Below are 27,621 nucleotides of genomic sequence, written 5' to 3' on the forward strand. Positions count from 1 at the left end.
AAAATTTGACTCATGAATGATCATTCACAAAGGAACTGATTGAAGCTGAACAGATCGGATCAGTGGAAACTTTGAACACTAATATTTTGGAATGTGTGGGGATCAGGTTAAGTTTATTTTAATGTAAATTAATTTTACTGGCTCGATATCCAGGTCAGAACGGTATTTTAACACATATGTTGTGAGCTTTTTTTCGTACGTGTTCACTTGCGTATCCGCATTGAAAATGCACATGAAACCTTTCACATCCAGGCACTTCCATCAATATTTTGCCTGGCTTCAAAATGGCAAATCGCTCGCCATGAACGTACATTCAGATTAAGTAGGCAGCATTGGGACTGTGCTCTCGAGTACTCGTATACATCTCTATGGTTCACACTTTCTTCTGCACACAAATAAACAAGCCAACAAAAACTGAATCTGGTTGAAACATCAGCCCTTCTGACAGGTACACTGCAGGTGGAGTTCAGCTGCAGGCGTTTCGTGGCGGAAACATCCAGCCAGGCCCCACAGAGGCACTGCTTTAGGACCAGGCCTTCATGGATGCCAACGTGCAACAGCCTTACATGGACAGGACACCTGAAGGCAGCACACCTGCAGAGGGACACATGCTGTGTCACGCCTTGTCACATGACATCACAGCTAATGCGTTAGTTTACCTGTCTGATGTGTGATCACCAGCTGAAGCACTAAGTGGAGGTCATGCTCATCTGATGGACCTGGTTCATCTTCAGGTGGTTATCGAGAATCTGGAAGAGCTCCTGGATGTTGGGAACATAACCCAACTGCAGCTTTGACCAAATTGGAACATCTGCCAGATGGGAAGACAAAGCCCATCACACGGCGCCTGGCTGACAGAGGAAGGCATTATCTAACACATAAGGCTGATGCGTGCGTGCGTGTTCTCTCCATGTACAGCCACAGTAATTAAGCAATCAACACCAAATTTGCTATGGTGACGGGGGTCACCAAGGGGGAGGTCACCGGGGCTCTTAGGTTGAAAACGTGTGTGCTTTAATTACAATCACGACCCGCTCACTGGAGCCCTTATTTTCGCAGTTCACATGGTACTCAGTCAGACACTAAGCATCACACTTTACTTAGTACGTCGTAGTGGCTGGCTAGGGTGCACTTTAATTAGAATCCATACCGCATGCGAGTTAAAGCATTTTTGCAATTATGCCTCCCAAGAAGTCGTAGGGGCAGTCACTGAAAGTGGTTGGGCTAAATCTGGAGACACCAGGCTTCTCACACGGTCAGCTGTATGCCGGATGCTCCCGAGTTGGTCACCCTGACGCACTTTATCTGTGCACCTCAGGGTCACACTAAGAACATTATATATTCCAGAGCGTTGCAGTGATATGACCTGCTGTCACCTTTTATCATATTCACTTGAGTCTTATGAATGTCACAAATTGCTCTCTGAAAATTAATGATGACACACTGGAGTCTGGTGTTAACTGTTTTTATTTTATGATGACAGCTGATCCTTTTGAATTTACTTCTGTACAAGAATTACAACCTTTTCAGTACACTGAACATCTTATTCAAGATTAGGAATATGAGATAAACCCGGACAATCATTTTTATTCTTCTGTAAATAGTAATTGCCCGTATTATACTGAGGAACAATACAATAAGTGCACTATATGGGATGGGAAGTTCTCAATAATCCACTAACAGTAGGAGTTTGTACAAGAATTTTGGGAGTATTAAAGACCATTTAAAACAATTCCGCCGGACTTCCAGTGTCATGGCGCAGTGAGCAAGACGTGTCTGGTGTCCGCTCCATAATATTTGAAGTAATAACCCACCAAAACTCGCTATTAATAAATTAAACTGGAACAACAAGTACCTCGTAGGTGGTAAAGGGACTGTAAGAAGCCTGGAAGATACACGATGCTAAAGGTACAGGAGAAAGGTACTGCATCGGCAAAAGCTAGCAGTGTAACCGAGATAGCTGCACCTAGCATCACGACGAGCGATCTACTTCAAGCAATAGAGTCACTGAAATCCAAAATAAAAAAAGATAACGAAAACTTGAGGAAAGACAGTCATACTGCAACAGGATCTGGATGGAAAACTTGATGGCATGAGACAAGATATGAAAGAGTTAATGGAAACAGTGAATAGTGCGGAGGAGCGTGTGGGGCATACAGAGGACATGATACTGGAGTTGACCGACGTGCTGGCTGAGTGCATCAAATGACAAAGAAACATTCAAAACAAAATGACAGACATAGAATCGAAATCCAGAAGAAATAACATACGCATCTTTGGGATCGAGGAGGCAGAAGAAAACAAATCGCTGATGCAGTTTGTGACGGAATTTCTAAAGCGCGGGTTGCCACTACCGGATGGACTGGACTTAAAGATCCAACGTGCGCACCGGGTCCCACAACAAAGACCTCGCCCCGATGCACCCCCAAGACCGATCGTGGTCAATTTCCAAGAATTCACTACAAAAGAATTGATTCTCAGAGAAATGTGGAAAAAGGGGCGGATCCAGCGAAACGGGAGGACCTTTTATTTTGATTACGACTATGCAACAGAGATCGCCCAAAAACGCAAAGAATATCAAGGGATTAAAAAAGCGCTGAAGGAAAAAGGTGTACACTTCCAAACGCCATACACGAACATGTGGATCCACTGGCAGGATGGCGTGAGGAATTACGGTAACGCACGATGCGGGACTCGAGCTGCAGAAGCGGGGATACAAGGTGGAGGTGCCAGCTGATTCAGGAGAGGATATGACGTCACGACTACTCAGGTGCTTGGAGGCAGAGGAGCGCGCGACCTCGTGAGGAACATGTGCCAGCTGCAGCTCAAAGGGCTAAAGAAAAATTGAAGGAGTTTCTAAGAAATGAAGTCATAATTTTGTACCCCCCCCCCGTTCACACTTTTTACAACAGAAACCTTACATGGCTTCTTTAATCCATATATAGGAGGAGCGGCACTCAAAGACTGTACGAGTCAAAAAGACTGTACAAGTCAAAACGTTGGACTTTTATGGAGGAAGTAATTATGTTAATTTCCAAACCATATATAGGGCCAGGTATTCCAAGTATGTTAGTCTGTTCAATATAATTGTTCTCTGTTCTTGTTCTTCTGTGGGGTCTATCTAGTTTGTTATTTATTTTTTATTAACATAAGACATGAGTGGCATAGCAAAATTAAAAAGTATGTCAATGAGTGTTAATGGCCTGGGTAACCCAATTAAAAGGAGCAGATTATTGACAAAATTAAAAAGAGAAAATGCACAAGTTATATTTATTCAAGAAACCCAAATGGCAAAAGAGGAGCATGAAAAATTCCAAAAATTTGGTTACACTAATTCTTTTTACAGTTCGCATAAAAATAGCAGAAGAGTGATAACCCTAATATCAAACAAAGTGCACTTTGAAATGCTGAAGGAATGCTTAGATAAAGAGGGCAGATTTGTAATTGTTAAAGGGAGGTTTGACAACACTACAGTGACCCTGATTAATGTGTATGCACCTCCAGAAGAAGATACAAAACTTTTTCAACTATTATTTGATAAAATATCTAGCATAAGTGATGGCATTTTGATTGGTGGGGGAGACTGGAACACTATTTTGAATTATTCAAAAGACACAACAAGTGTTAAAAAACACAATACTATAAAATCGAAAGCCCTCATGTCAGTTATGAAGCAGGCAGGGCTTTGTGATGTTTGGCGGGAAATGCATCCTATGGAGAAAGACTATACACATTTTTTAGCAGCTCATAAGGTACACTCCAGGATTGACTTTTTTCTGATGAATACTAGTGACATACATAGAGTAATAGACTGTGAAATAGGGATAGCGGATGTGTCAGATCATAATGCCATAAATCTAACTGTAAATTTACACAATCAAACTAAGAAAACACTTTAAAAATTGAATATTGGTATGCTTAATGTTGCAGTTGTGCAAGAAATTAAAAAAAGAAATTCAAGAATGTATCACTAATAACAAAGATGAGCAGATAGAACCAACCATTGTTTGGAACACTATTAAAGCGGTCATGCGAGGAAACTTGATATCAAGATTTGCTTATATTCAAAGGACGAAAAGGCTAACAATCAAAACTGGAGGAACAATTAAAGAACATACACTCAACAAAAATATAAATGCAACACTTTTGGTTTTGCTCCCATTTTGTATGAGATGAACTCAAAGATCTAAAACTTTTTCCACATACACAATATCACCATTTCCCTCAAATATTGGTCACAAACCAGTCTAAATCTGTGATAGTGAGCACTTCTCCTTTGCTGAGATAATCCATCCCACCTCACAGGTGTGTCATATCAAGATGCTGATTAGACACCATGACTAGTGCACAGGTGTGCCTTAGACTGCCCACAATAAAAGGCCACTCTGAAAGGTGCAGTTTTGTTTTATTGGGGGGGGGACATCAGTCAGTATCTGGTGTGACCACCATTTGCCTCATGCAGTGCAACACATCTCCCTCGCATAGAGTTGATCAAGTTGTCAATTGTGGCCTGTGGAATGTTGGTCCACTCCTCTTCAATGGCTGTGCGAAGTTGCTGGATATTGGCAGGAACTGGTACACGCTGTCGTATACGCCGGTCCAGAGCATCCCAAACATGCTCAATGGGTGACATGTCCGGTGAGTATGCCGGCCATGCAAGAACTGGGACATTTTCAGCTTCCAAGAATTGTGTACAGATCCTTGCAACATGGGGCCGTGAAATATCCTGCTGCAACATGAGGTGATGTTCTTGGCTGTATGGCACAACAATGGGCCTCAGGATCTCATCACGGTATCTCTGTGCATTCAAAATGCCATCAATAAAATGCACCTGTGTTCTTCGTCCATAACAGACGTCTGCCCATACGATAACCCCACCGCCACCATGGGCCACTCGATCCACAACATTGACATCAGAAAACCGCTCACCCACACGACGCCACACACGCTGTCTGCCATCTGCCCTGGACAGTGTGAACCGGGATTCATCCGTGAAGAGAACACCTCTCCAACATGCCAAACGTCAGCGAATGTGAGCATTTGCCCACTTAAGTCAGTTACGACGACGAACTGGAGTCAGGTCGAGACCCCTATGAGGATGACGAGCATGCAGATGAGCTTCCCTGAGACGGTTTCTGACAGTTTGTGCAGAAATTCTTTAGTTATGCAAACCGATTGTTTCAGCAGCTGTCCGAGTGGCTGGTCTCAGACGATCTTGGAGGTGAACATGCTGGATGTGGAGGTCCTGGGCTGGTGTGGTTACACGTGGTCTGCGGTTGTGGGCTGGTTGGATGTACTGCCAAATTCTCTGAAACGCCTTTGGAGACGGCTTATGATAGAGAAATGAACATTCAATACACGAGCAACAGCTCTGGTTGACATTCCTGCTGTCAGCATGCCAATTGCACGCTCCCTCAAATCTTGCGACATCTGTAGCACTGTGTGATAAAACTGCACCTTTCAGAGTGGCCTTTTATTGTGGACAGTCTAAGGCACACCTGTGCACTAATCATGGTGTCTAATCAGCATCTTGATATGGCACACCTGTGAGGTGGGATGGATTATCTCAACAAAGGAGAAGTGCTCACTATTACAGATTTAGACTGGTTTGTGAACAATATTTGAGGGAAATGGTGATATTGTGTATTTGGAAAAAGTTTTAGATCTTTGAGTTCATCTCATACAAAATGGGAGCAAAACCAAAAGTGTTGCGTTTATATTTTTGTTGAGTGTAGAAAAACAACAACATACTGATACAAGTAGCACCTTGGCAGAACGTGTAAAAAATGTTAAGGAACAGACTGACTGATTTGGTCAATGAGGAGTCTGAAAAGAAATTGAGATTTACAAAACAAACATTTATGAGTCAGGAACCAAAGCTACCAAGATATTAGCAAAATGTCTAAGAGCCCTCCAGTTAAGAACTACAATCAATAAGATCAGAGACCCAATAAATCAAAAAATACACTATGAGCCAGAAAAAATTAAAGACATTTTCTTAACCTATTATAAAACCCTATATGGTCAGTCAGAAACTGTGAGAGAAAATGAAACTGAAGATTCCCTCCATAGGAATCACGCAAAACAAATCCTTAACAAAACCAATTACTAAAGAAGAATTGAACCAGACCATTAGTAGAACTAAAAATAAAAGTCCAGGGAGTGATGGCTATCCAAATGAGTGGTACAAGGTCTTTAAAGAAGACCTAGTTCCTCTTTTATTGGACTCTTAGCTGGACACTTAAACATGCAAAAATCCCTACTTCTTGGCAGGATGCAATAATTTCAGTCTTACCAAAGCAAGGCAAAAATAAAGAGTATTGTGAGTCGTACCAGCCAATTTCTATTTTAAACGTGGATTACAAACTTTTTATCGCTATAATCTCAAAACGTCTAGAAGTCTTTCTTCCAGATCTGATTGATAATGACCAGACAGGTTTTATAAAAGGATGTCAAACACAAGATAACATCCCACGCACATTACATGTCATAAATGAAGTAAATGAACATCATTCCAACTGCCTTAGTAAGCTTAGACGCTGAAAAGGCTTTTGATAGGGTATCATGGAAATTCCTATTTGCAGTCCTAAAAAGAATGGGTTTTAACGATGCCATAGTTGAGTGTATTCAGGCCTTATATCAAAAACCATCGGCCAGGATCAAAATAAATGGAGATCTGACGGACAGCTTCGAGTTATTTAGAGGCACTAGGCAAGGCTGTTGCTTAAGCCCCTCCCTCTTCGCACTGTTTATTGAACCATTGCCTCAACATATACGACAAAGCAGTAAACTGGAGGGAATTAGGGTTGAGGGAAGAACAAAGAATAGGTCTATTTGCGGATGACATTGTATTCCTCCAAAATCCCGATAATACATTTCCCCAGCTGCTAAAAATTCTCAAATATTTTGGAAGGAAATCTGGGTACAAATTAAATATTTTAAAAACTCAAATCCTATGTATCAAATACAGCCCCAGTGATTCAATCAGACAAAAATATAAACTAAAATGGGACTTACATAAAATAAATTATCTTGGCGTATATTTAACTAGAGAGCCAAACCAACTGTATGAAGAGAATTATAAGATTAATGTCGTAATTCAAAAAGATCTGACAATATGGGCAACTCTGACTATGGATCTCAGTTCTAGAATTGAGGTCATAAAAATGAATGTGCTGCCTCGCCTATTGTATTTATTCATCTCCTTACCAATTAAAATTCCAGATAAACAATTTGCCAAGTGGGATAAACTTGTATGTAGATTTATTTGGAGGGGAACAAAGCCCAGGATTAAACTGAAAACACTCCAACTTGAGAAAAAACAGAGTGGGCTGGCCCTCCCAAATTTTAAAAATTATTTTCTGGCTGCTCAGCTAAGATTCATTGCCTACTGGTGTTCACCAGAATATGAATCAAAATGGAAACAAATTGATTTACATTACTATACTTGTCAACCACAAACTAGACTTGGTGAAAAACATAAGACACAACCGGAAAATATGAATCCTATTATTGAGACGACTATTAAAATTTGGTGGGATGTGGTGAATAGATGTGGGATTGAGGGTGACTGTAGAGTTTTGGTGTGGCCAGCGTACTCGCCAAAATTTGGAGGTGGACAACTGGATGCCACCTTTATAAAATGGATTGATAAGGGAACCACAGCCATATGCACATTAGTAGAAGGAAATATTTTTAAATCATTTGAGAAAATTAAACAGGAATTTGATGTCGACAAGTCTGAATTACTTAGGTATTTCCAATTAAGACATTTTTACAACTCAGAAATTAGAAAACATTTGAGAAATGAGGGCAGCGATTTAGTAGAAATTATGACCAAGGCATATACAACCCCTGGCAAAAATTATGGAATCACCGGTCTCGGAGGATGTTCATTCAGTTGTTTAATTTTGTAGAAACAAAAACAAAACACAGACATGACACAAAACTAAAGTCATTTCAAATGGCAACTTTCTGGCTTTAAGAAACACTATAAGAAATCAGGAAAAAAAAAAAATTGTGGCAGTCAGTAACGGTTACTTTTTTAGACCAAGCAGAGGGAAAAAAAAATATGGAATCACTCAATTCTGAGGAAAAAATTATGGAATCATGAAAAACAAAAGAACGCTCCAACACATCACTAGTATTTTGTTGCACCACCTCTGGCTTTTATAACAGCTTGCAGTCTCTGAGGCATGGACTTAATGAGTGACAAACAATACTCATCAATCTGGCTCCAATTTTCTCTGATTGCTGTTGCCAGATCAGCTTTGCAGGTTGGCGCCTTGTCATGGACCATTTTCTTCAGCTTCCAAAGATTTTCAATTGGATTAAGATCCGGACTATTTGCAGGCTATGACACTGACCCTATGTGTCTTTTTGCAAGGAATGTTTTCACAGTTTTTGCTCTATGGCAAGATGCATTATCATCTTGAAAAATGATTTCATCATCCCCAAACATCCTTTCAATTGATGGGATAAGAAAAGTGTCCAAAATATCAACGTAAACTTGTGCATTTATTGATGATGTAATGACAGCCATCTCCCCAGTGCCTTTACCTGACATGCAGCCCCATATCATCAATGACTGTGGAAATTTACATGTTCTCTTCAGGCAGTCATCTTTATAAATCTCATTGGAACGGCACCAAACAAAAGTTCCAGCATCATCACCTTGCCCAATGCAGATTCGAGATTCATCACTGAATATGACTTTCATCCAGTCATCCACAGTCCACGATTGCTTTTCCTTAGCCCATTGTAACCTTGTTTTTTCTGTTTAGGTGTTAATGATGGCTTTCGTTTAGCTTTTCTGTATGTAAATCCCATTTCCTTTAGGCGGTTTCTTACAGTTCGGTCACAGACTCCAGTTTCCTCCCATTTGTTCCTCATTTGTTTTGTTGTGCATAACAACCTTCCCATGTTGTTTGTATTTGGTCCAAAGTTTAGACACAACCAACATCTTTTGCAACATTGCGTGATGATTTACCCTCTTAAGAGTTTGATAATCCTCTCCTTTGTTTCAATTGACATCTCTCGTGTTGGATCCATGATTCATGTCAGTCCACTTGGTGCAACAGCTCTCCAAGGTGTTATCACTCCTTTTTAGCTTTTCTGTATGTAAATCCCATTTCCTTTAGGCGGTTTCTTACAGTTCGGTCACAGACATTGACTCCAGTTTCCTCCCATTCGTTCCTCATTTGTTTTGTTGTGCATTTTTGATTTTTGAGACATATTGCTTTAAGTTTTCTGTCTTGACGCTTTGATGTCTTCCTTGGTCTACCAGTATGTTTGCCTTTAACAACCTTCCCATGTTTGTATTTGGTCCAGAGTTTAGACACAGCTGACTGTGAACAACCAAAACCAACATCTTTTGCAACATTGCGTGCTGATTTACCCTCTTAAGAGTTTGATAATCCTCTCCTTTGTTTCAATTGACATCTCTCGTGTTGGAGCCATGATTCATGTCAGTCCATTGTGCAACAGCTCTCCATGGTGTGATCACTCCTTTTTAGATTCAGACTAATGAGCAGATCTGATTTGATGCAGGTGTTAGTTTTGGGGATGAAAATTTACAGGGTGATTCCATAATTTATTCCTCAGAATTGAGTGATTCCATATTTTTTTTTCCCTCTGCTTGGTCTAAAAAAGTAACCATTACTGACTGCCACAATTTTTTTCCTGATTTCTTATAGTGTTTCTTAAAGCCAGAAAGTTGCCATTTGAAATGACTTTAGTTTTGTGTCATGTCTGTGATCTGCTTTTTTCTACAAAATTAAACAACTGAATGAACATCCTCCAAGGCCAGTAACTCCATAATTTTTGCCAGGGGTTGTAGACAATTACCCCCCAAAACTGTATCAAGACTGTATAAATCATTGCAAAATGCAAACAAGAATAATACTTGGTATATAAAACAAAAATGGGAAACAGAACTGAATATTGAATTGTCAGAGGATGATTGGCACTCTATATGTCTCACAGCACACTTCAACCACTTCAAGGCAATGGAAAGAATTTGGTTGGAAAAACGTGGTGAGATATTTTATTACTCCAAATGTCAAAAGCAAACAACTGAAAAAACAACAACAATGCTGGAGATTGTGTGGGGTTCAGAATGCCAATCATGCTCATATATTTTGGAAGTGTTCAAAAATTGTTTTGTTTTGGGAAAATCTTGCAAAAATAATGGGAGAAATACTGGGCTACACAATTCCTAACGACCCACGTGTTGTATACTTGGGCTTGCTACTTCAAGGAATTATTCAAACTGAAGACTTCTATTTGTTTAAAATTATGCTTGTGGCCAGCAAAAAAATTATAACAAGGAATTGGTTAAAAAGCAACCCACTGGAAATACAACAGTGGATTGACATAATCAAGGAAATTTGATGGAAAAAATTACTCACTGTCTGAGGTTGAAAGCTGGTAAATTTGAGAAACAATGGTCAAAGTGGATTGATTATAAAACTCTGTCTACTGTATAATTTTGTTTTTCCTTTTTGATAGAACCCCACAGATTAAGTTCCAATGTTATGTCTTTGTAATAATTTGAAAAAGCACAAATAAAAAGTAAAAACAATTCCGCCAACCTTTCAGTGTAATTGTTATAACGGAAACTTGGCTTGCTGACATTGACGATTCAAATTAAGAATTGGAGGGTTATGAATTTAATCATCTGAAGAGATATAACAGAGGAGGTGGAGTAGCATTGTATGTTGATAAAAGGCTTAAATACAAAATCAATGATCAAGTGACGCAGAAAATCTTTTGGAATGTATCACAATTGAAATATTTTTGGGAATAGGTAAAAATATAATTCAGTTGTATTTATAGAGCTCCTGGCTCAAAAATTTAAGAATTTCAAAATTGGATTGAGAAATATTTTTCACAGATGGGTAATAAGCGAGTATTTGTCTGTGGAGATATAAATAATGATCTTTTAAATCTGCATCAACATAAAGTGACAGATGATTTCATTAATACCTTGTACAGCTTAAATTTATATCCAAATTACTAGGCCTTCAAGAATAACGTCTCAGTCGGCTACCCTTATTGATAATATATTTACAAGTGATACCAATACCAAAACAATAAGTGCCTTATTGATCAATGATATCAGTGACCACTTACCAATTTTTATAGTAACAGAGCTGAATTTGAATACTAAATGGAAGGAGAAAGTACAATATCGAAAACGTTTGCAATCTGAAGAAGCTATTACCACCCTAAAAAATGATTTATGTCTGCAGGATTGGAATTCGATTTCTATGGAGAACGATGCTAATTTAGCATATGTCGAACTTGAAAATATATTTCTTGAGATATATATAACAAAAATTGTCCAATTCTACATTGCAGTGTAATTAACAAGTATAAGGCCCATCCACGGATAAGGGACAGCAAATGCATGTAAGAAGAAAAATATGTTATATAGAGTTTATTAGAAGTAAATCAAGAGAGGCATTTTCTTATATTTCTTTTTGCCTGTGACGTTTCTGTTATGAGTTTGTATACGAGTGAATTTCAGTTATGCATGGTGTCTAATAAATTCAATTCAAATTAAAATTCAATACACACAATGTAATGCAACTTACTACACCTTAACTAAAGGGCAGTGGTGGGCACAGTTCCAATAATCTGATAACAGATAATTATTGAAGATAATGTTTTCATTATCGGATTATCTTTTTAGATAACTTTAAAAACCATTATCGGACTAATTATCTTCCGATAAATTTTTGTCCGAAAACAATATTGAGTGCACGTTTTGCAACATCATAAAATGTTGTGCACATCATAAAACGTGTGCACGGCACTAATAAAACGTGCGCACATTCTCTCCACATGCAAAACATTTTGCGATGACACTTCCAGGGCTCTGTAAAAATGCCTGTTTTTACAAATAAAAAATTGAATATTTTACAAAAGCACATTTATCTGTAAACACCAACACACGTCACATTAACGTGTTGGGTTACATAATGAATGACTGAACCAATCAGTGTTTAGCAGAGGCACTTTTACCCAGAATTTTTTGCAATCTGTCTGTGTTTGTTACAAAACCTCAGAATTAGTGCATTATTCAACATTAAAAGATATGTTACATTTTAACTTTGTACAAATGACAGAACTGACATTAATGGAGTTATTCTATCAGTATTCACACCAAACCATAAGTCAGCATGACTTTATTTTCCAAGACCTCCGCCTGACCGGAGCGTTGTGATTGGTAGAGAGCTAGCTTTTGTGGCTGCGCTCAGCTTGCTTCTGTGCTGGAAGCCGTGTAGTAAACAAGAGCTTCCAGCATGGGGCAGGATGTTCAAACATAGAAGTGTGGGCTCATTGTTTGGGTCTGCTGTCACTTTTGATGCTTCCAAAAGCGATCGTGGTGTTAAAACTCAAATTCAGCTTGTTAGTAGTTGCAAATGTACCAGAGACAATACTGGAATTTATTGTTTATCTGTAAGTTTTGATACATTTTTGGGTGGTTTATCGGTTTATCTTTATCAAAGATAACTTTTCAGTTATCTGATTATCTGTTATCGAAGTTACTTTTTTGCTTATCTGTCCCCACCACTGCTAAAGGGACATGAAATATACAATGACATGGATAAAATTCAGCTCCATTACCCGTGAGCAAAACAGTGAACTCGGCTAGTATACAATAAATAAATAAATACAATTTAAAAAAAAAAACAAGAACAGAATAAGAGGTGACAATTGGCAAACCAGAGAGAGGGTAAGAACGAAAAGAGCGGCAACAAGAGAGGGGGGAAGAATGACAAGAGCAGGACAAGAGAGGGAGAAGAAGGAAAAGAGCGGAACAAGAGTAGGGATGGGTATTGATAAGATTTTATCAATATCAATGCCATTATCTATTCTGGTTATCAATCCAATTCTTTATCGATTCCCTTATCGATACCTCTTGCGAATTTTCTGTGTAGTAAAAGTAGGCTTTACAGGTTTTCTATGTCAACAACATTTTATTGAGTCTTAAAGTAAATAAATATGAAATTGGTCACTGGATCCTTGATCTCTGGGCATAAATAAAAATAAACAAAATCTGGAGTTTTTGTCAAAAGCATTTCCTTTCAGACATTTTTGACATGAATGTCTCTCTGTACCTCTGAGCTGAGCTCAGCCGGCTGCTGCATGTCAGCGCAGGATGTCTCATTTTGGGAGGAAAAAATGTTTTGATCAACTGGAGTTCGTTTGTATTACAACATTCGGAAATAGGTGTCAATTGATTTAAATGGCATTTCACTCTGAATTTATTAATTCCGACTGGACTCTATCATTCTAACTTGACTCGGCAGAGAGCCGCGCAGCGTTTAGAGCTGTGTGAACAGAACGGAGGACGAGTCTCGTTTCTTTCTCGCAACAAGACAGGAGTCCCAGTTAGTGACTTTAATCCTCACAAAAGTGACTCACGATTGACATATTCAGGGATGAAAGTGGTGAAAAACAAAAGCTGTAACCCAAATTACCCCCCCCAACACCACCCGCACGAAAATGTTTGAATTCTAGAAGTTCTGAAATGCAAACGGGGGCTATTCCAGACAAGTGCAGTGAGAGCAGCATCCATTTTGGTGACCCAAAAAAAAAAAAAAAAAAAAAAAAAACTTTCCTTATTCAAATTCATTCCAGTAGTATTCTGCTCTTACTAGGATGCAGCAGTTTTCTAGCTTGGCAGATAGTGTTCACAGGAAACAGTTACTTATTTCTATATTTATTTATTTATGTTCATTGTTAGTTGGTTTTATATTTTCTTGTGTTTTTAATCAGGTTCTTTTTGTCTCTCTCTAAATTGTATTGTAGAATTATTAGTTATTATTATTATTGTTGCTATTATTATTAATATATAAACAAAAATACATTTAAAAAATATTACAATTTGTAATACATTTGACTCTTTTACGACAAACGCTGAGCCATTAATTATTATACAGAAAACAAATGCAAACAAACATGCTGAGATGCGAACAGCTTAATACTAACTTTAACATTGGAAATGCCATAGACATGCTAACGCGTTAGCACCAGTCCCATTTTTAAGTTATAAAATACATCTATCAACTGTTTCAGAAGACCATAACAGGTCGGTTTAACATAAAAAAGGTAAATATTACTCACAGACACATGCTCTTTGGGGTTTTAGCAGGGAAAAATTAAGATAAAGCGAAATAAAACAAAGAACCAACGAAGCAGCGGGTCGGACCAATGCTTCATTGCTTCAAGCTTCAAAGAAGAGCCGCGCTGCAAAAACGGTTGATTACAGACCCTGCAGGGGCTCTGTAATCAACGTAAAGACATGATCATTTTCCCGACAAACACCCCCAAAAACAACGGCCGCTCTGAAGTATTGTATTGATAAGAGAATCGTTTAGCAAAAAGGCTATTGATGTCGATGGATCGAATCACTTCTTAACGATACCCGAAAAGAACCGGTTCTCGATAGCCAACCCTAGACAAGAGAGGGGGGAAGAACGACAAGAGTGGCAACAAGAGAGGGGAAGAACGAAAAGAATGCAAGCCAGACCATTTAGACTGATCTCAAAGGCTCCAGTAGACAGGAAGTGCATCTCCAGCATGTTACTCAGGAAAAACGCCATCAGACATGAAAAAACCTGCAGAGAGAAACGACAAGTGAGAAATTCATGGTCCATGCTGAAACACATGTTGCCATGCTAACAGCAGTACCTTGTTGTCCTGAGTCCAGGTCCAGGCGTGCGGTGTAGCCAGGCCCAGGAGAGGAAAAGGGTTCTGTCCAGTGATGATCAGCATAACAGCGAGCAGCTTTAAGTATGAAAAGAAATTCCCCATGTACCTGGAGAGGACACACCCACTGAGACGCAAATCAATGGGACAGCTCTTGACCCGCTGACTGACAGCTTACCTGTTGAAGGGGGTAGGAGGGTAGTTGTGTCCCTCCACGCGGATGTCGGGGTACAGTTGGCTGATGGCCTGCGAGTACTTCTCGAACACTCTGCTGTAGCCTCAGGAAATACTGCCGTCACACAGAAAATGCACCCATCAGCATACTTATGACACAAACACACCACAGGCAGTCACACATTCAAACTTTGTTCTTGTCGTAACAACAAATAAATCAGTTGGTCCAGCTGCTCACTATGAGCAACAAAGATGGAAAATGTGTCAAATGAGTGAATTTGGATTCGCAGTCTGGACTCTGTGATGGTCACCGTGGCTGCTGACGTGAGCGAGCGAGTGCGGACACGACGCATCCGTCTGAGCACAGAGCGTACGAGGGGATGTCAAAGTTTTGAGCCTTGCACATTTTTCCCAGTCAGATATTACAATGCATCATACCTGAGCTACATCAATGCCATAGCTACTTATTTCATGTAGACAGTGGTGGGCAGAGCAAACCAAAAAGTTAGCTTCGATAACCGCTAGTCAGCTAACTGAAAGATAATCTTTTTTAACGCTAAACCGAAAAAACTTTTACACATCCTGACACCCAGAGGCTGTGAGCGCGGACCGGGCCATCCGCCCTCGACTACCACCCAGTCCTCTCTGCACCCGACCCCCATGGCCCCCTCTTCAGGCGGTGAACCCACAGGCAGGGCTGTAAAATGAAAATTGTGAAATCTGAGGAAAATTTGCTGGGGGGTACAGCCCACCAGGAGCCGGGGTCTTGGGCCCTGTGGGGCCCCAGAATTAAATTTTTATCTAATGATGGTTTTTCAGTACCTCCTGGAAGAACAAATCTCAAAATTAGTGGATATTTAGATGATCCTATATTCAACCTTTTATTTGACCTGTCAATGATGATGTTGAAATAACAGAATATGACGTGCAAGTAGGACCTGGAATGATTTTCCTTTTAACTGTAAACCAAATTATGCATTAACTCAGAACAATTAAACTACATGAAATTTATGAAGACTGAAAAGACTTACAGCATTTCAAAAACTACAGCTAAAGCTTGTAGAATATTTGGAAAATCATGGTAAAATATCAATAACATACCTTATAGTAAAAAGTCACATATTCTTGTGTAAATTCATGCAGCCTAAATCCATTCAAAGCCACAATGTCTTTTTTTTTTACAATGAAAGAAAGTCTAGATTAATGAAAAAAAGTCACATAATGTCTAAAATCTTGTTTGAACAGCAAAATATTTATTTTCCAGGGAGAGAAAATTTTTTACCGTGTTTCCTGAGGGCACACAGTTCACTTTTCCCATTTATTTTATCTTTCAGGTGTGTTGATGAAGCCAGCGACGATTCCACGGATTCTTGTCCTTTTTTCAAACCGTCTTTCTCGCCATCTTCTCTCTGTGCGATGTCTGTCTGTGACACAGACATGCTGCACAAATCTTTTAAAAACTTGAAAGCTCTAAAAGTTTGGGATTTCCACAACGCCGGGCCTGGCTCCAGGGTGGAACCCCGACTCCGCCGTACCAGGCGACGTCTCGGTCCTTGATTTCATACTGGTCATGGGAGCTTCTGAAAAAAGGTGCTTTGCCTCTTCAAGTTGGTGGAGTGTCCTTGCCTCAAGTGGAGGAGTTTAAGTATCTCGGGGTCTTATTCATGAGAGAGGGACAGATGGAGGATGAGATTGACAGACGGATCAGTGCAGCATCCGCAGTGATGCGGTCGCTGTATCGGACCGTCGTGGTGAAAAGAGGGTTGAGCGCGGGGGGGGGGGGGGGGGGGGGGGGGGGAGATGAAGCTCTCGATTTACCAATCAATCTACGTTCCGACCCTCACCTATGGTCATGAGATTTGGCTCATGACCGAAAGAACAAGATCGCGAGTACAAGCGGCCGATATGAGTTTTCTCCGCAGAGTGTGCTCCCTTCAAGATAGGGTGAGGAGCTCGGAGTCGAGACGCTGCTCCTCCACGTTGAAAGGAGCCAGCTGAGGTGGCTCGGGGATCTTTTTCAGATGCCCCTGGATGCCTCGCTGGAGAGGTGTTCCAGGCACGTCCCATCGGGAGGAGGCCCCGGGGAAGACCCAGGACACGCTGGAGGGACTACGTCTCACAGCTAGCTTGGGAACGCCTTGGGGGTTCCCCTGGAGAAGCTGGGGGAGGTGTGTGTGTGGATCGGGAGGTCTGGGCGGCTTTGCTTGAGCTGCTGCCCCCGCGACCCGACCTCGAATGAAGCGGAAGAAAATGGATGGATGGAACCGATAAGCCACCGAAAAAAAAAAAAAAACTTATCAGAAGCTACAGCTAACCAATTACTTTCAGTAATGTCTCCAGTACACTCTCAACTACTAACAAAATGATTTCAAGTTTAAACACTGCTAACGCTTCTGATAGAATCAAAGATGATCACAAACCCAAATACAGCCAATGAGTCAGTGCTTCTGTCTTTGTGCGCCCTGCCACTGCTGTAGGGAAGCATCATTTACCTTGACAGTATACAGAGGTTCTGCCGTGAGACAGACGTCTTGTAATGGAAAGCAGGTTTGACTTATGGTTTTGATTTATAAATCAAATTAATCCAGATGGAATAACTACATTAATGTCAACTCTTAAAATGTTCAAAGTGAAAATATACCACATATCTGTTAATTTTAAAATAACTCACTAATTTTGAAGATTTGAACATTAACACACACAGATGCCCAACGGGATTATGGGTAAGTTGTGATTCAACAACCATGTGATATAAACAGGCACCGGTAGATGGCAGTGTTCTGTGCATTTTGACCCCAGTTATATCACACGGTTGTCGACCTGAATCAGAACTTAAACTTTTCAGTTTTGCAAATGGCCTTTTTCTTTTTTGACAAATAAAAAATTATATATTTTACAAAACCCATTTATTTGTAAACACCAACATACATGTTACATTAACTTGTGTTGTTTTACATAGAATGAATTAGTCAACCAGTCAGTGTGAGCAGATGCTCAGTTTACCCATGATCTCTTTGGGCATCTGTGTGTTAATGTTCAAATCTATAGCATTAGTGCGTCATTTTAAAATTAACAGATATGTGGTATATTTTCACTTTGTACATTTTAAGAGTTTCCATTAATGTAGTTATTCTATCTGGATTAATTTGATTTATAAACCATAAGTCAAACCTGCTTTCCTTTTCAAGAGGTCTGCCTCACAGCCGGACCGCTGTATGCTGTTAAGGGTAATGACTTTAGTTTATTATTTTTTTTTTTTTGTGGCAGCCTAGTGGCCAGAACCCTACTGCTGGGATAGAGTTGAGCTCAGCTCCTCTCAGCTACTTCACTGCTGCAAAAAACATAGCAGACAAGAGCCAACAGGGTTTCTCAATGTTTTTCACGTTACCAACTATGTAAAAAATGTTAGTCTAAAAGTTATCAAAATAAATTTATCGGAAGCCAATTGCTCTGCTGATGTTTTTTAAAGTTAGCTGAAAAGCTAATCCGCTAACAAAAAAGTTAGCTTCGATAATTGGCGATTGGCGGATCTGTGCCCGCCACTGCATGTAGGATCATATTGCTCACTTCAATTGTTGAGTCATAACAGTGTGTGGAAGAGACATACCCTCCAGTGTCAGTTGTGGCATTCTACTTCACTAGGACAACGCACCAGTCCACACCAGCCGTTTTGCCATGGACGCTGTGTGGCTATGAACTTCTCCCTCACCCACCCTATTCTCCAGACCTAGCTCCTAGCGACTTCCACCTATTTCCCAGGCTGAAAAAAATACCTGTGGGGTGATGATGAGCTGCTGCAGCAGAGGGCTCGTTAGGGGACCAAGATATTGAGTTCTACGGATCAAGTATCAATGACTGGCAAACTAGATGGAACAAGTGTATGGAGTTGGAAGGGGACTATGTTGAAAACTAGAGCCCAACCGATAAGGATTTTTTGAGGCCGATGCTCGATAAATCGGCTGACTTGCCGATAGATCAGCCGATATTATTTTTTAATGAATAAAATGTTCTTTTTTGGACCCTTAACAAAAAAGGTATGAGCTAAAAGCTGAAGCTATGTTCTCATATTGATGAACTTTATAACAGAGAAGAATTTAAGTTTAAAAAATGCGTCATCACACATCTTCTATGAGGAGTATCAAGATGGCCGACTTTGGATCGAAAGTCCGCGGAGTTAACTTTTCAGCCAAAAAAAAAAAAACAGAGTAAATTTCTATCTCATATCATTAAAAAGTTATTTACAATTTAGTAAAGCTTGATCCCAGCCATCGTATACGACGGCGTTGGCCAGAGGGTTAATGGCGAACGGCAGTAATTCCCAGAACCCTTCCGGACGACCAGTGCATCTGAATGTTTCAACCTCTTAGCAGTAAACAAAAGTTTTTCATGCTAGAAATAAGGTCTACACAATGTGGGCTTAATAAAAAGCGTGACCAACGCAACGAAGCACATTTGACACATTACTACATAAACTGAGTTAATCAAACTGAGTTGAACTGAAACGGGAGAAATGTGGGGTGAATGTAATCGCAAAGTTATTACAAATATGCTTATAAACGTACTTGTATCCTTTTGTCAGCCGATCAGTGCAGCATGACGACAAACTACGGGGACCGGTGATGAACACATTTAAGCAGGGGTGTAAGCAGCTCTCAGTTGAATGGAGTCAGAGCTCCTTCTACTGGACAAACGGTGCAAGGACATTTTACATTGCCGACACAAACATTATTTCAGTACCTGTTCTGTTTATGAGAAATTATCGGCGTTCTATCAGCAAAATTTCGGCCAATAGTGAGTACAGTGGTCCCTCGTTTATCGCGGGAGTTACGTTCTAAAAATAACCCGCGATAAGCGAAATCCGCAAAGTAGTCAGTGCTATTTTTTGCAATTATTATAGCTGTTTTAAGGCTGTAAAACCCCTCACTACACACTTTATACACTTTTCTCAAACAGGCATTGGCATTTTCTCACTTTTCTCTCCTGTGTAAACACTCTTTCTTCTGGGCGAGAAGATTATAAACAGACACACGCAGAACTCTCCCTTCACTCACTGCCTCCAGAGGTACGGAGGCGGGACCAGCAAAGAATCCAAGTCCTCTCTCGGTGGCCACGGAGCTCTGCGTCTGCAGAAAGCGCATCGGAGGCAGTGAGAGCAATCGCGGTGATGCCGACCGGTGCCGCGACCGGCCCGCCTGATAAGGACGCAGAACACAATGCGCTGTTTAAAAAAAAGCATGCAAAATTGCACTAAAAAAAAAAATCTGCGGAATTGCAAGGCCGCGAAAGGTGAACCGCGTTATAGCGAGGGACCACTGTACTTTGAAAAGGGCTTATATCGGCCGATAATATCGGCCAGCCGATATATCGGTCGGGCTCTATTGAAAACTATTTTGAAAGACCGAGGATCCTCTGAAGCCCAACGCTTAACCATGAGATCATCACCTCCCCTAACAGCCATTTTAAAATCACTAAGTCTTGAGCTTTGATTTCAAAACTGCTCAGTCAGTGGTGGTGAATAAATCAGGAGATAACTTGTTAAAAGTTTGGGGTCAGTGACCGCAAAATCACGATCAGCCCAAAGTTTGGATTTTGACCTCAGGACTTCCACATAACCAGTTCGTTTTCATTGTTTTTATTAGGATTTTGTACACACATGTATAAGTACAAATGCCATATTCCAGACAGTAGGATGCCATATTCCAGACAGTAGGATGCCATATTCCAGACAGTAGGATGCCATATTCCAGTTGTCCAGATGTCAGTCCCATTCATAATTGGACATCCATAATATACGAGGTCTGTTAGAAAAGTATTGGACCTTTATATTTTTTTCAAAAACCTGATGGATTTGAATCACGTGTGCTTGAGTGAGCAAACCTTGAACCTTTGTGCGCATGCATGAATTTTTTCCCACCTGTCGATTGCGTCAGTTCCTGGTAAGCAGCCTTTGTGTGAGGACGTGTGGAGTGCGCTGGGCGGATTTTTATTACAAGGAAAATGACGGAATGATTGGAGCAGCGCTACTGCATCAAATTTTGCCAGAAACTGGGTGACAGCCAGGTGGAAACCATTTGGAAGATTCAGACGGCTTTCGGAGATGATGCAATGAGTATCACATGGATTAAGGAATGGTACAACCGGTTTAAAGACGGCCGCGTAATGGTGGAGAGCGAGCCGAGCTCCGGTCGGCCATCAACATGCCGAAATGACGAGATTATTTCCAAAGTGAACGCTGTGGTGATGCGGGACCGTCCTGTGACTGTCCGAGAAAGCGGAAGACGTGGACATCAGCACTTTTTCGGCACATTCCATTGTGACAGAAGATTTGGGCATGGAAAGAGTTGCAGCTAAATTTGTGCCGAAGTTGCTAACGGCAGAGCAAAAGCAACTTCGTGTTGAAGTCTCACAGGACATGCTGGACTTCAGAAAAAGTGAATCCGACTTCATGGACACCATAATCAGTGGTGATGAGTCCTGGGTGTACGGGTACGACCTGGAAACCAAATTCCAGTCGTCACAGTGGAAGCATTCCACGTCACCAAGACCAAAGAAGGCTCGCCAAGTGCGCAGCAACGTTAAGGTGATGCTGACTGTTTTCTTTGACTCCCGTGGTGTGGTACATCATGAGTACGCACCACAGGGTCAAACAATCACCAAGGAGTACTACAGGGATGTCCTCCATCGCCTACGTAATGCTGTGCGGTGCAAGAGACCGGAGTTGTGGGCCACAGGAAATTGGCGCATCCACCACGACAATGCTCGAGCACATTCCTCGCACTTAATTCAGACTTTTTTGATGAAAAACCAGACTCCTCACTCTCCTGATATGGCCCCTTGCGACTTCTGGCTGTTCCCCAAACTCAAGATGCCATTGAAAGGAACAAGATTTGAGACAAGAGAGGACATTATGGCTGCAACGACAGCGGAGCTGAACTCCATTTCAAAAGAGGCTTTTTCGGAATGCTTCCAACAGTGGCGGCACCGCTGGGAGAAGTGTGTGGAGTCCCAAGGAGACTACTTTAAGGGTGATTAGGCTTCCAACGCTCCGTGTATGGCAGTTTTTTTTCCCCAGCCAAAGGTCCGATACTTTTCTAACAGACCTCATACAGCTGTATATACAGAGGCAAATTGTGTGCCTCAATCGTCAGAATAATCTACAGAATACTCGATAGCTGCAGCCCTAATGGTGACAGAACCCTAGTCAGTTGTTCAACAATCTAACAGCTTGAGGGAGGAAGCTGTTGGACAGTCTGGTAGTCCTGGTTTTGATGCTACGTTTGCCTGATGGCAGGAATTCAAGGTGGCTGTGAAGAGGGTGTGAGAGTTCCCTGACTACAGTCATTGTCCTGCTCCTGCAGCGGCTCAAGAACAGTTCGTGGACAGAGGGGAGGGAAACTCCAATGACCCTCTCAGCTACCCTAACTATCCTCTGCAGGGCTTTTTTGTCTGACATACTGTAACTGGAGAACCATGTTGAGATACAGTATGTCAGAACGCTCTCAACACCTCTGTAGAAGGTCCCGAGGATGCTAGTAGGGAGAGAGGCTCAATTCAGCTTCCTTTAGTTCTTATCCATCTCCTTGAGAATCACGTTTTGTGCTTTTCATCAGGCCTCCGTATCCTTCAACAAAACCAGATAGAACCATTTGTGACGTATTGCAGCTAGAGTGCAGTTTGGTTCAATTTAGAGTGCAAATTTGGTCCCATACGTTAGGTAACATAGCACTCTGCACACCCACACACGCCCTCACGCATGCACGAGCCACACGTGCTCATGCAGGCGTGTGCTCATGCAGGCGTGTGCTCATGCAGGCGTGTGCTCATGCAGGCGTGTGCTCATGCAGGCGTGTGCTCATGCAGGCGTGTGCTCATGCAGGCGTGTGCTCATGCAGGCGTGTGCTCATGCAGGCGTGTGCTCATGCAGTGATTCATTCAAACTTCTTTGAGCCAGTGGATTGAAGCAGTGCTTCAATCCACTGGCTCAAAGAAGTTATTGGTCTTATTGTTTTGCCACCGCTCCTAGGAATCTGTCAAGACAAATTCAGGTGGATGGTGTGTTTAATAGTCCCACAGTGAGCATTAATTGACCCAAAAATACGATGGTTTTTCCAAAATAATGTAACATCTTTGATATAATGTAAATTCAGCTGGACATAAATAAGATGTACACCTATTAATCGTTAAGAAACATCATATTTACAGCATCCTTATTGTTTCTAGTTTCCATTGATATATGACGTGGTACTTTCGGGGCAATTACAGCTGGTCCGTCCTGTTTTTCTTCAATAAAGCATAATGCAAAAATACCTCAATTTACTGTACACACAGGTTACCTTGCATTTAGTGGATAAAAAAAAACAAAAAAAAACATGTTAAAACTTCTGGAAGTACCCAAAACACCTATTGGTTGATCGAAAGAGTTGATAAAAATAATGACTTTTCATTAGATTTTTGGAATTTGATACTGTAGTCCTTTTATTTTGGGCCTTTTTTTTCCGTCCCACAGCGTCCGTCCATAACGCTACATGTTGCTCTTCATTGTGGGAAGATAAAAAAAAGTTGACCTAAGTGTGATGAAGACCTACCCACAAGCATACTCTATGACATCCATGAAAAAATTCAAGTGGCCAAGTCCCCACAACCAATGAACCATTTCCGTCCGTCACACATGTGACAGACAAACATGTGGGACATTTTTCCTTTGGTACTGTACATTATTTGTATGGAAAAGGTATCATTTGTATACACACACACACACACACACAAAAACAAATCCACTGTGCTGTCTGTTAGCAGGAAGAGAGAGGAAAAAAAAGCTGGACTCATTTTTGACGTGTTTTATTTTCGCTGCACTGAGGACATACACAGTCAACCGAGCCGGTTGCGTGCGTGCATGCGCACAGGGGACAACGACACGATGATTTGACTGAGCTAACTAACGCTGCCACACACACACACACACACACACACACACACACACACACACACACACACACACAAGATCCAATCTGCTGTAAGCCGTCTGGATGTATTAAGAACTGTTCAGATGAAACGCTGATGTGATTTTTGCTGGACTGAGGAACTACACAAAGTCTTTTTTTTTTTAATGGAAGTCCGAAGTCAATGCACAGCATCACTGGACTACACGTTACAGTGGAACACCAAAATGTAAGTCCCTTTTCTGTTGTTTATAAATTCATAAAATATCAAATGACTAGGATCTATTTTAGCCGTTAAATAGAACAAATAATGAATGTTTTTACATTATTTCATTGGAACGAATATTTAATTCAGTGAAAGCTGGAACATGCCATTCAAGTTCGCTTCGTTGAATGTCATGCTCCAGCTTTCACTGAATTAAATATTTGTACCACTGAACTCATAAACATTCATTATTTGCATCTTATAAGTAACCTGTCTTTTAAAGATAAAATTGGTCAAGTACTGATTGCATGTTTATGCTTCACTGAATTTAGGGCCCCTCAGATTAATTACTTGCAATATATCAGTTTAGAACAGGGGTGGCCAAGTTCAGTCCTTGAGAGCCACCTTCCTGACACTCTTAGTTGTCTCCCTGCTCCGACACACCTGAATCCAATGAAAGACTCGTTAGCAGACCTTTAATGAGCTTTTCATTGGATTCAGGTGTGTTGGAGCAGGGAGACAACTAAGAGTGTCAGGAAGGTGGCTCTCAAGGACCGAACTTGGCCACCCCTGGTTTAGAATGAAGCAGCAGTGCAAGTGCAGAAGCACCAAGCGCAGTTCAATGAGTGCATGCTAAGTGCAACCAGTTTCACAGGGTGCAAGTTGTAAACAACATACTTATTTTGATCAGTGGCTTCAGAATCCTCATTTGGACTGGAAATCTTGACTGTACAGATACAGCCCTACTCTATAAAGCTTTCTGAAGGTGAGTCATCATGAGTTTCCTGATTTTCCGTCATTTCACATTCTTTCAAATGTTGTTTGTCAAATTTGGCTTTTGATAAGTAAAAAATGCATGTGTCAATTATTTTAGGGTGTGCTGAGGTTGGTTTTAGGATGATTTCCCTTTAAAACACTCTGATAAATCAAGATGGCTACTACATGCATGGCGGCCATATTGATTTTATTTTCTGTCTTATAAATCTTAAAATGCCTGGTCCTTTTGTTTTCATTTTCTCAGGGTACTAAAAGTATGTTAGGGTGGTAAGGATGTTTCATATAGATTTGTGGCATGCTCCAATAATCAAGATGCCCCCATGGCAGCCATCTTGATTTTGGTTTACACTAAATAACTCAATCTCTTGTCAATTTGTTTTCATTTCAAGGTATGTTTGGGTGCTTAAAGGGACACTTCACTCATCAATGTTAACCCCTAAAATAAGAGATTATATATTGAAATGGTGACATCTTAAATAAAAACAAGATTTGCAATAGATTAGCTTAATTTTTATGATTTTTAAAAACTGACCAGCCTTCCATGTGCTACATGTATTAAGTCACAAGTGCTGATCTTGCACAGCCTAGTGTACATATATAGATACTGCAGTAAAACACCTGAAAATCTTACACTTTGTGACATCAGAAAGTAGCAAATTATATTTCTTGCTCTTATTTATGAATATTAGTCAAATCATTAGCCTATTTTTCAGATTTTGTAAGGAGTTTTACTGATACCTCTATACATGTGTTTACATTCAACAGTGTGTTAAGAGCATTTGTGATGTCATAGCACAGGCAACTGGAGGAAACTTCATTTGAAAAATTCTCAAAAAAAAAAAAAATTCCAATAATTATCAGAAACTGTATTTCAAGGTTGATATGATCATTATCTTTATCTTTTAGAAACTGCTTTTTAAATACAAGTTTTTTTAATACAAGGTTTTTTTTTTTATACAGCCTTTTCAACTGCATGTAAATCCTTAACGTTTGTTGGCAATTTACCCTTAATAAAGTTATTACTGTAAAATATCTAAAACTGTAAAATCTAAAAATTTCACTTTGTTTGAACATTTTGAAACAACTTTATCCGAAACAGCATCGCCTGAGAGAGATTGATCCAAAATTACACCTAAATAAGTTACTTGCTGCCTTGATTCAATACCAACTCCGCCACACTTGACTTGTAAACTATTACACTTTTTTAGCCTGCGCTTTGATGCAAACAGTATTGATTCTGTTTTACCTAGGTGCAATGATAGCTTGTTATATATCAACCATTCTTGGACTGCGGCAAGCTCGGTACTAAGGCTTGCCTCTATCTCCGACACGTCTTTGCCAGAAACAAGCAGTGCTGAATCGTCTGCATAAAACAGCAACTTACATTTGACAGCCCCAGGCACGTCATTGACGTAGATCGGAAACAGAAGCGGCCCCAGTATCGACCCCTGCGGAACACCACAACTGATGGAACTTTCCATAGATATAGTATCGTTTACATCAACAACTTGTTTTCTACCAGATAAATAAGACCTGAACCATCTAACCGAGTCTTCATTCATATCAAGGGCTGACAATTTTTGCAACAATATGCTGTGATTAACTGTATCAAACGCTTTCTGCAGGTTTAACAGTACCATGCCAGTTGAAAAACCCTTGTCACACTGCTGCCTAATGTAATCATTAAGATATATCAAACAGGTATCTGTGGAGTATGATGAACGAAAACCAGACTGTAGCTTATACAATAAGTCGTGATTTACGAGATACTCATTTACCTGGTTAAAAACAATGCGCTCAAAAACATTTGACATCACACTAGCAAGTCCCCAGCTGTAAACTTGTCATTCTTATTTCAGAAAATAAGCATAGATTGCTGGACTGGGGTGACTTCACTCGCTGCAGAGTTTTCTACCTACTGGAACTCCGGCGCGTGATGTCAAGAGTCTGATTGTTTCAAGTCCGTAATTTCCGACATGTCATGCACGAGGCGCCGATCAGAAAGCTACTTTCGAAACAAACCTGCACGCGGAGCTACGTTCGAGGGAACCACACATACATACGTCAGATTACACGTTAAAATTGTCCTCCAACTACTGAAGCGAACAATTACCTTACCAGTACTGGAACCGGAGCACAGGACCGGTGTACAGAGACGGTTTAAGCAGCCTGCCGGGCTCAGACCGTGAGTTCGAAGATACGTCAGGCCGTTTGGACTGCTGTAGACTGGACTTGCCAACATAAATATCACGAAAAGTGATCGCAGAGAACAAAACCAAAGCCGCTAACAGGCCCGCATGACTGTACTCCGCCATGACCACCACCACTACCACCGCCGCCGCCGCCGCTTCTTCTTCTTCTTCTTCTTCGTTATCGGCAGGCTAGGCACGTGACGTCTTCTTTTTCTTCTTCTTCTTCACCACCAGCTTAAGGTGCATTTACCGCCACCTACCGGGCTGGTGAGTGATCGCTAAGATTTACAAAGCCATAGTCATTTGTTTCGATGCGATGAAGTAATCCAGTGTCCTTTAGATATTTTAATAACTCTTTATGCACGATATGCGATAGGTTTTGCAGACGATTTCCAAGGGACATGTTCTTTTTCTCTCTGCACAGTATCGTGGACAGTCTCCTCTGTTGCTCATTATACACCTCATACTGTAGAGCACGATGAACAGTTTCCACTTGGTCACAGTTGGGGCAGACTCCAGTTGGGGCAGACTCCAGTTGGGTGTTTATGGATCCTTAGAAGAGTGTTATTAAGACCTTTGTGGCCTATCCTGAGACGGGCCAAGACAATTTCCT

At 40.7% G+C, this 27,621-nt stretch overlaps 1 protein-coding gene across 1 annotated transcript; it reads right to left on the reverse strand.

Annotated features, from left to right (window-relative positions):
- Positions 1-340: 340 nt before the first annotated feature.
- selenot2 (selenoprotein T, 2) lies at positions 341-27,169 on the reverse strand. The gene is made up of 6 exons (XM_034182233.1): positions 26,935-27,169; positions 14,900-15,010; positions 14,704-14,830; positions 14,543-14,630; positions 679-811; positions 341-594 (listed from the first exon to the last, which is right to left on the reverse strand). Exons 1-5 carry the CDS (start codon positions 27,129-27,131, stop codon positions 690-692), a joined length of 645 nt encoding a protein of 214 aa, XP_034038124.1. The 5' UTR covers positions 27,132-27,169; the 3' UTR covers positions 341-594; positions 679-689.
- Positions 27,170-27,621: the final 452 nt, after the last annotated feature.

This window comes from Thalassophryne amazonica, chromosome 11 (genome assembly GCF_902500255.1).
Source record: "Thalassophryne amazonica chromosome 11, fThaAma1.1, whole genome shotgun sequence".
Classification (NCBI taxonomy): Eukaryota; Metazoa; Chordata; class Actinopteri; order Batrachoidiformes; family Batrachoididae; genus Thalassophryne; species Thalassophryne amazonica.